The sequence below is a fragment of the Opisthocomus hoazin genome, chromosome 20 (assembly GCF_030867145.1).
Source record: "Opisthocomus hoazin isolate bOpiHoa1 chromosome 20, bOpiHoa1.hap1, whole genome shotgun sequence".
Taxonomy (NCBI): domain Eukaryota; kingdom Metazoa; phylum Chordata; class Aves; order Opisthocomiformes; family Opisthocomidae; genus Opisthocomus; species Opisthocomus hoazin.
In genome coordinates, this window is record NC_134433.1 from 11,809,060 (window position 1) to 11,819,177 (window position 10,118).

At 39.3% G+C, this 10,118-nt stretch overlaps 1 protein-coding gene across 1 annotated transcript; it reads left to right on the top strand.

The window, feature by feature from the left end:
• SLC13A2 (solute carrier family 13 member 2) lies at nt 1–9,572 on the top strand. The gene is made up of 11 exons (XM_009938264.2): nt 1–114; nt 439–575; nt 1,664–1,890; nt 2,801–2,981; nt 3,208–3,330; nt 4,260–4,481; nt 4,584–4,681; nt 5,269–5,390; nt 7,410–7,571; nt 8,532–8,669; nt 9,441–9,572. Exons 1-11 carry the CDS (start codon nt 16–18, stop codon nt 9,570–9,572), a joined length of 1,641 nt encoding a protein of 546 aa, XP_009936566.2. The 5' UTR covers nt 1–15.
• Nucleotides 9,573–10,118: the final 546 nt, after the last annotated feature.

Genomic DNA, 10,118 nt, shown 5'->3' on the forward strand with positions numbered 1-10,118 from the left:
TACGTGATCATAGTGATGGCACTGTTTTGGTGCACGGAAGCCTTGCCGTTGGCTGTCACATCTCTCTTGCCTGTCCTGCTGTTCCCACTAATGAATATCATGGATTCAACAACAGTAAGAGATCTTATTCTATACATGTTTGCCTATGTATTTATTGGTCATCTTCTCTTATTCTGGAATTGTTTCCAGAGTGTCGTGCAAAGAAGAGAAAATTGCACTATTGTTACACAGAGAAACGGTTGTTCTCTCTATGGAACAGAACTTGCATCAGCTTAGAGTGAACTCTGGGTGGAGCTGCTAATCTGAAATCAAATTCACTGTTTAGATGCAATCCATAGTTACTGCATGCTAATGTCTTCCGAACAAGATCCTCCCTCAGAAAATGCCTTCTCTCTTAGCTTCCTGTCACTATTTTCTCTCCCTTGTTCCACTTTACAGGTCTGCCGGGAGTACCTGAAGGACACCAACATGCTTTTTATTGGGGGACTTGTGATGGCCATCGCTATTGAGAAATGGCAGCTACACAAGCGCGTTGCTCTGTGGGTCTTGCTTATCACTGGTGTCAGACCAGCCCTGTGAGTAACAGTCATGAAAATGCTGTGGGATAAAGGACTTCATGGCATTAGTTCCTGTCTCAGACTTGCCTTAGTCTCCTATGTGAATCTGCAAATCATATCCTACAACACTTTTCTACAGTCCAAGTGAGCTAGTGCCTGAGCAAACCTTGCAAATGGAGATCCTTTGATGTGTTAGAGACCTGGTGCCTCTTTTTTGAATTCCAAATGACTTTAGGTGGAGAAATGGCAACAAGAGAGTCAATTCTGAAAAGATAAAGGTGCTTCTAGACTTGGCCAGAAGCACAGCTTTAGACAATCAGGAAAGACTACAGCTGAAACACAGAAAACATATACTCTCTAACTGTTATACTAATTGCAAAGAGAAGAGGAAATATGGGGATGCTTGTTTTGAAAACAACAAATGTTCACTAGACTAGAACTTTAAGCTATGCAGAAGCTACATGGTCCTATTTAATTTGTCTCAGATCATGAGAAGAGGGAATAACTGAAGGAAATTACAAAGCAATAGAATAAAAATGCATACAGGATAAATCCCTTCTCATCTCATATATAATCTACATCTCATCTAAAGAATAATTTTGAGACAAATAACATAGTAATACTGAAACAAGGATTAGAGTTTTACCTGACTAAGAAGAGAATCTTAAATTATAGAGTTGGGATAAAATTACAAAATAAGAGATCATCTTTCTTATGGCTTAAAATGATTGCCATTTGAGATCAAATTCAGTTTGCAATTCCTCTTCAAAACACATTATAGTACATTAATATGTGTTATTGAGATGGTATGTCTTCCTCGGAAGCATGCAGAATAAGCAGGATACTGACCAGATAAACTGTTTGGTCCAAGGTATCAGCTCCCACTGTCCTAGTCATAGGAATGTAAAAGCAGAATTGGCTGAAAAAAAAAAAAAAAGTTAACTCTTACAGTCTCATTCACAAAGCAGACTAGGGTAACAGGAATTGCTAGGTGTGAATTGCTAAACATTTTCCAAATCCAGTATTTGTAACCAAAGCTTCTTAACAAAAAAAGGGCATTTCATCGCTGAGTCCTGAACTGGCCTATTGAACCCTTTTCACTTCAGACTTCTCATGGGTTTCATGATTGTGACCGCCTTCCTGTCGATGTGGATCAGCAATACTGCCACCACTGCCATGATGGTCCCAATAGGACAAGCCGTGTTGGAACAGCTGCACAAGTCGGAAGTGGAGTGTAGCACACCTGGCCAAGCATCCGAAAACATCAATAAAGCCTTTGAACTGCAGGAAGAGTCAACTAAACCAGACACCTCCAAAGAAACAGAGGAAAACGGTGAGCCGGTGATGGGTGTTTTCCTCTTTGAGGTAATGGAGGATGACCTGATGCCTTCTTCACTGTAATTATAGTTGCTAGTAAATTCTAAAAGAAGAATGTACCTAAAGCATCCTGACTGTATTGAATAGCATTTAGGAGGCTCTTCCATGAATCAGACAAAAGCACAGTAAGATCTACTGACTTGGCTGAAGTTAGAAACGGATTGAAAATATGAAGAAATGATAACTAATCAACAAAACCACAAAATGTACAAATTCTCCATTAGCTGAAGCCTTTATATTAGGCTTGATATTTCCCTATATATTTATGTTAGTTCAATTATTATGTATTGTGTAACTTATAAGATAATACAGAATTCCCGAGGCAACATTTCTGGCTTATTTCGTGCCAGAAGGTTAGGGATTAAAATGATCTTTAGATTAGAAAGATATACAGTCATGCAACAATATCTCTTTACCAGCTGTCCTGCCCTCCTCCAATCTTTGAGACAAACCTAAGTATTTCTGAATGTAAATCTCAGTGCCAGCAGTCAGGTGCTGGTACAGAATGAACTCCCTTCAGACCAACCCCTCTGATTCTGTTGTACCTTCCTGAATTCTTGCCTCTCGCCCCTCCGTGTGCAGTTCTGACATTGCCCTAGTTCACTGAGAACTGTCAGCAGTATGTTCAGACTTTATCACATATTTCAACTTCTCTTCTTCTGAAAAACTGCTCTGTATCAAGACAAGCAGTGAAAATGGACAGAAGATCAAAGAATTAACAATACCAGCCTTAAAATGAGGAAATTTGTCTCTTTCAGCTTTGAGTCCACTGTGTCCTAGCCTTGAAATACTTCATTACACAGGGAGAAGATCTCTCCTATCCAGTCTAGCTCCTCTAACTCTGTTGTTCCTGTGTTGGGACCTAGGTAGTAGTCATGTCCTGACAGTTGAGGAAGACAGAAAGAGAAATGAAAATCTGCTAGAGGAGAAGCACAAGAAATTCTGCAAGGGAATGTGTCTCTGTATTTGTTACTCAGCCAGTATTGGAGGGATTGCAACTCTGACTGGGACAACACCAAATCTGATACTGCAAGGCCAAGTTGATGAGTAAGTCTGGTTGAATTTGGGATTACATACCCACTAAACTGTATCATTCTGCTACAGCTGCTTCCCGGCCAACACTGAGAAGGAAAATATCAATTTGGTAACTTTGTCGGGATGTTATCTTCTCTTTCTTAGTGGGCTTCACAATACCTCCACTTTTCTGAATCATTAAGTAAATATAGAAGAGAGTGCAGCATTTTGGATGCTAACAGCCACCTGCATTTTACAGGCTCTTTCCTAACAATGGCAATATCATCAACTTTGCCTCTTGGTTCTCCTTTGCCTTCCCCACCATGATCGTGTTACTGGTTTTGACGTGGATTTGGCTGCAGATACTGTACTTGGGCTTTAAGTAAGTACCCTTTACACACTGTAATACAGCTGACAGGCCTGTTATCAAGTACTCATTATATGCTGTAACACAAATGATACTTTTACTGATGAGCCTATGCTTGAAAGCCAGACTGCAAGTGACAAAGTCTTCACCCACAACAGAGTCTAGCAGAACAGCATACTAAGTATCTATTAAAATACTGCAACTTTTTCTCCAAGGAACCTGATCAAATCCCAAGTAAATATACTCTGTAGATGAAAATAAGAAGTTATAACTGCAATAATATTTTCTGCAGCATTGCTTTCATGTCCTGAAAGATTGTTGTGCTTCAAACCAGGAAATTGATTTCTACATATAGCTGATAAATACCTTTGTGACGAGAGTTGCTACAGACCTAGAGGATTAGTATTGCACTCGTTCCCAATGCTAATCACCCCATACAACCGGTTTGCATTACCTACCTATTTAATAGTTAGCCTATCACTTTTGTATTATCCCCAACCTCCTTTCTTTCAAATGGAAAGAGCGCTGTAATACCAGAAATGGTAATTTTGTCTTCAAATTCCTCTTTCAAACTTCTTCTTTTCTGCCATTTTAAAAAGCTTTGCAATTGTTTACTTCCTGGTGATCATATAGCTTTGTCAATCACACTACCATTGTCGTGATTTCCCCGTGAGTCCAGACAGCACACCTGTTTGTGCTTAGATCATGCACTTTTAGGGGCAGGAATCTTCTCGCTGATCATCTTCGCAATACACAGAACAATGCAGTTACTATCCAACACCTATGGCTGCTGATGCTATGATAGTAATTTATATATAATTTCTATATGTGTATGTAAATACATGTGTCTAAAAAAAAGTATGACTGAGTATGAAATTTGGATTCTTAACTCTGAGGGTATCTAGCACATTTCTCTGATATTTCTTGTCTATTTCTATTTTTAGTTTTCGGGAGAATTTTGGCTGTGCTGCAAATGCCTCTGAAAAGGCTAAGGAGCAACAGGCCTATGGCATTATCAAGGAAGAGTGCAAGAAACTGGGCTCAATGAAATTTGCAGAAACAGCAGTTTTGATCCTCTTCATCCTACTGGTTCTGCTCTGGTTTACAAGAGACCCTGGTTTCATACCAGGTTGGGCAACAGTTCTTTTCAACAAAAATGATACAAGGTATCATCACTTTTCCTCTTCACTTTGCATAAAAATGAAGTAGGCTAGGTTTCCTAAACACGAAAACACAGCTAGACTAAATTTCTAACTGATCTATTGCAGCTATGTCACTGATGCTACAGTTGCCATCTTCATTTCAATTTTGTTGTTTATCATCCCTTCCAACATTTCTAACAATGGCAGAGACAAACAACAAACAGGTAAGTTTACTACAGGCATCAAAGTCAACTGTCAGACTGAGTACACAGGGAGTTTTACATTTTAGATTTAGAAAGGAAATTTCAAACGTTAAACACAATTTCAAACTGCTCTTCCTGCATAGCTACAGCTGTATGCTTTAGGCTAGGCAAGGCATATATCCCATAAAAGTCCTCTGTTTCTTGTAATTTAACTAAGCAGGAAACTCGTATCCCAGCAGTGTTCCAGACACTAGCAGACACATATGTAAAATCTTCTGAAGCTGGAGCCTTCAGGAGAGAATATATGACTTAACAGAAACACATACAGTTCTGCAGATATGTTGCCATACTTCTAACTCACTCCTACCGTTATTCTACTGTGCCTCTTGGAGCAGCTACAGATCATTCATTCATATTTTTGCAAGTCAAGTTTTAAAATCTTTGTTGCTGAGGGTCTCATGATCTGCTTTAGGAGATAATTCCACAGTCTACTTGATGTTGCTGACAGAAGTGTTTCCTGATGTTTAGACTAAACTCACCTCCCACCAAGAAGTCCTCCCTTTCTTTGGAGAATGTAACATGGCTTACAAAATCTTTTTGGATTTTAGGCAGCAAATCAAAGTTCCGAGCACCTCCACCTCTCTTGGACTGGAAAGTAGTTCACCAGAAAATGCCATGGAACATTGTGTTTCTGCTGGGAGGTGGCTTTGCCTTAGCCAAAGGCAGTGAGGTAACATTCCTCCGCTTACCTGGTATTTGTGTCTTCTTGGGTGTTTTCCATCTTGCTTTTCATGCACGCTCTCCCAGAACGCAAGAGGGCATGCTGGTAGCACCAAACATGCATTTCCTCAGCTAGTGGCAGTAGGATAAACTTCACGATCCGTAGGAGGAGTCCTGTGATTAGAACAAATCTTTATTATTCCCTGTGCAACTGGGATGGTACTACCAATCAAGGCAGCATGATTAACTGTGTTTCTAGAAAAATGGATGATTAAGAAACTACCCCAATACATTAATGGTCCTATTCAATAAAACTTAATTGATGTGGCAAGCATGAGGAGATAATGTGCCCAGGATGGGTCTCCAAACTATTTCAACCATACTACTTATGGAAATAAGATTTAAATTAAACTACTAGAAGACAAAGGTAGAGCCAGCTAAAGAACCTTTGGGAGCGTATGAAAACGTCTGGCTGTCAAACTGAGGGATGTCCTGATATAATTCTGCAGGCATGTGCTAGCAGTCCAGTGCCACAAATTATTTTTCAGTAATGACTTATATGATGGAACAGACAATAAATTTATTAAATCTACAGACAATAAACAAATTGGAAAAGGCTTCAAATGCCTGGAAATACTAGTTTAGCATTCAAAGATCACAATGACCTGTAAAAGCGTTTCTAGAAAACAAGGATGCAACTCAACATGGGAAACAGGAAGAAATAACCAAATACCATAAATGCAAGATGTGGAAACGACTGCAGAAGTTCTAAAGTCACTCATACACCTTATTGTAGTCAATATTTTTATACTGTTACTGAGCAAAAAAAGCAAACAACTGGAAACTATAGGTAGCAATGTCATACATAAGACGTGTAATATATAATCCGTCCACTCAGGACTGGTAAGTCTTCAGGTACTGTAATGTATTCAGTTTTGGATACCAGCCTGCAACAAGTGGGCTATATGAAGAAAGTTTAGAGGAAGGCAGTAAGAATGATCAGATCTCTGGAAAACTTGTTTGGAAAAGGAAATTCAAGAAATTATATTAATTTGTTCTAGAATAAGTCATCAAATACATAAAAGCTGCTGCAGAAGGGAAGACAGTATACTGTTTTATATTCCGATGGTGCTAAAGGGCTTAAATTGCAGCAAAGGAGATTTAGGCTAAGCAGCAGGAAAATGTTCCAACTGTAAAGATAGTTAACCACTTGAAAAAAATGATCTGGGGAGATTTTGGAAACATCATGGCTAGACATTTTTAACAACAAGTTTGAAAAACAGCTATCAGTAATCATTTATGTAAAGCAGATCCTGCCCTAGGACAGCAAATCACACTAGTCTTTTCAAGACAGATTCCAACCTACTCTTCAGTGTTGGAAGAGGCAGTTTGAAGTAGCCAAGATATGAAATAGGGAGGACATGAAGAAGAATGGAGGTTGCAAAACCCACAAGAAAGCTAGGCCATAACACATGAAGAAGCAAGACAGGAAGAACAGCTGAATAATAACAATGCCCACACTACAGCACAGAATGACAGGAAAGATGCTGGTATTTTTCAGTGACTCAGAAGGCTGAAAGGTATGAAAAGTTTCAGATGATTGATCAAGATCTCAGACAATGTGATGAAATTATATTAAATCACTAGAATATCTGCAAAGACATACGAAGGTATTTTAGAAGTGAGTTAAAAAATCTTTGCTTGAATTAAAAAAAAAAGCCTCGAATATTGATCAGAATATTGATCTGGCCTGAACAGAGAAATAATTATTTTCTATCAATAAAGTACTGTAAATGTAGTATCTTCTTTCAAATTCTTCAGAAGGGAAAGCACATCTATTTTTATTTAACCTACCAAATTATTGGGTCTATGAGCATTACCTCTTACATGCTTTTCTACAGAAAGCTGCTTGTATGAGAACTCCTATAAGAAAGAAAGGTAAAATTAGTATGAGAAATGTAGCTGGACTGTGATGTGGCCATTTCTTCTCCAGCCTACTATTCCAACAGACCTCTTTCCTCTGTTACAGGAATCTGGTCTGTCTTCATGGTTAGGTAGCAAACTGTCTCCTCTGCAGCAAATCCCTCACCCAGCTATCGCTCTCCTGTTGTGCCTCTTGATTGCCACTTTCACCGAGTGTGCCAGCAATGTGGCCACCACTACCCTCTTCCTTCCTATTCTGGCTTCAATGGTAAGTTCCAGCGTTATAAAATACTCTTATAAGAACAGCTTTCAACTCTGTTCTGAGCATACATCTGCTCAATTATAAAAACTGACTGACATAGTCAAGCACTAGTTCATGTATCCAATCAGGAATACAAGACTTAAAATATACATATATGTATGTGCATGCATATATATTCACACACACCGTGCTTAGCTCAACCTTTCTAAAATCGTTGCTCGTGAAAAGTAAAGGGATGAAATTCATTGGCATATTAGATTTTGCCTTCTGGCCTAAACAACCTCACGAGGTCACTGCCAGCTGTACTTGTTTTTCCCTATTAGTTCTGCATAGAGACAGCAGCAGTGGCAGCATTTTCTTCCCTGCAACATTCCATTACTGTATTTCACTCCGACCACTAGCCTTCCAGAAGTCTCTGAAGGTGATAGCATTAGTCAGGCTCTATGACCTAATTCAGACTTTTGCATTTCCACATGAGATTCTTGTTGCCGGGGTAGACATAGTGTTGCAGTGTTAAAAGCCGGTTCCAGGTAGAAACTGGAAGAAGCTCCAGCAATATCTTCTTGCACAGACTTCAGCTAAGCCCTAACTGATCCACTCGCTTTCAGAGTTTGGGCTACCCTGCTTCCCCTGATAATTCAATTTTGTTCTTAACCAGTTTGAAGCCACTCTACATTGTTTCCTAGCTTTACAGTTGAATACAACCATTATTCTTAATTTACACTGCACGAGTGATTGCACTCCACAATCAGGAACGCAAGCACTGACCACAAAATCAGTTCTTGCATCTGCTGCATAAAGACATTGGCTACAAGTTTCTAAAGCAGAACCAAAATATGAGTGGCTGCAGTGTTTGTGGAACAACAAGGTTTCTGAGATGGACAAATACAATCGGTCTTCCACCAAAAGATTTCCATGCATTTTTGTAGATTGAAACCATCATCTTTGCTCTCCCTTCTTGCACAGGCTGAAGCGATCTGCCTCAACCCACTCTATGTCATGCTTCCCTGTACAATTTCTGCATCGCTGGCATTCATGCTTCCAGTGGCCACTCCTCCTAACGCCATTGTCTTCTCCTATGGACAGCTGAAGGTTATAGATATGGTGAGCAAAAGAGCATTTTTTTCAGAATTTTCATGACTAGTTTTGTTCTTTCCTTTTTCTAATATTGGTTATTCTTGAAAGAATGTTAGAAGACTCACTGTACTCAGCTAAAGTCAAATGGAAAGAAGAACATATGTGTGTGAATTAATAAAGGGTCACAGTGACTCTAATATGTACACAGAGCCTTATAAAGATGCTGTTGAGCTTTTGAAAAACACCCAAGGCCTCTTGGAGATGTTCCAACAGGAGCTTGCTGTCAATGAGAAATGGTAATGTCTAACTGTTCAAAAAGCCCAAATGTAGATCAGAGGGATGTCAGAGTGTCCTATCACCCGCACAGCCCTTCTGCAGGGACTAGGGGAAAGCCTACCACATCTCACTTGGCTACCCTGATGCCCTTTCTCAATATGTTCAGGAAAAATGGATAAGGATGCCATATCTCTTGATAACTTTTCTAGTTTCTGATTCATCCAAGAAGAAATCCGAAGTAACGTTAGAGACAGATGCAAATTCAGAAGAGCAGGTCCTACATAAGTGGATTAAAAGGATTTTATGACTTCTAGTTTAAGACTTTCATCCAATAGGAACTCATTTTCCCCTAACACAATTTATATTTGTGAAGAAAACCAGCTTAAATGTAATTTGCTGGAGTTCTGATGGAGCTGTGAAAAAAGGCCAAAGAGAAAATCTAGCCATATAAACAATCCTAATCAGCAGTAAAGGAAAAAAGTACTCAGCTCAACTAATAAATCTTCTCTTTTATAATTCTAGGCCAAAGCTGGGTTTGTACTCAACATCCTAGGAGTTCTGACGATAACTCTAGCCATCAACACCTGGGCTTCATCTTTGTTCCAACTGCAAACTTTCCCATCTTGGGCAAATAAGACAGGTACATGCCTGTAATATGGTGAGACAAGGGAACCAGCAACTGTTTCTGTTAAGACTGCAATGAGAGCAAGACTATCATCTACACAAGTTTTGCCAAAGCAGTGGTTAAGAGACAGGCCTGTTCTGTGGAAAAGGACAAGCCACCTACAAGCAAAATCATTCAGTTGATAACAGCAATAAAATTGCCTAACAGTGCTGTTTCACAGGCAATTTTGTTCACCCCAGCAGTAACACGAGGTAATCGTTGGCTTTTCAACTGTTCCAGGTACCATAACGTTTTCTGTTTCAGCAGGCATAGATTTTCACCAAGTACTAGTTACATCGCTTTTCAAGCTCCACCTGTGAAGTCTGAAATCTGCAGTGAGAAAGAAGAGAGGGGTGTATGTAAAAGGAAGGAGAGAGACTATGTACCTGATTTCATACATATATCTGTATACTGTCACAACTAATGTGAATATTTACCTGTATATGATTATACAGGCCTCTGTGTATATGTTCGAAATGTACACGATTGTTATATACTCTATGGGCGTTCACAGCAAAGCACGTGTTGTATGATTA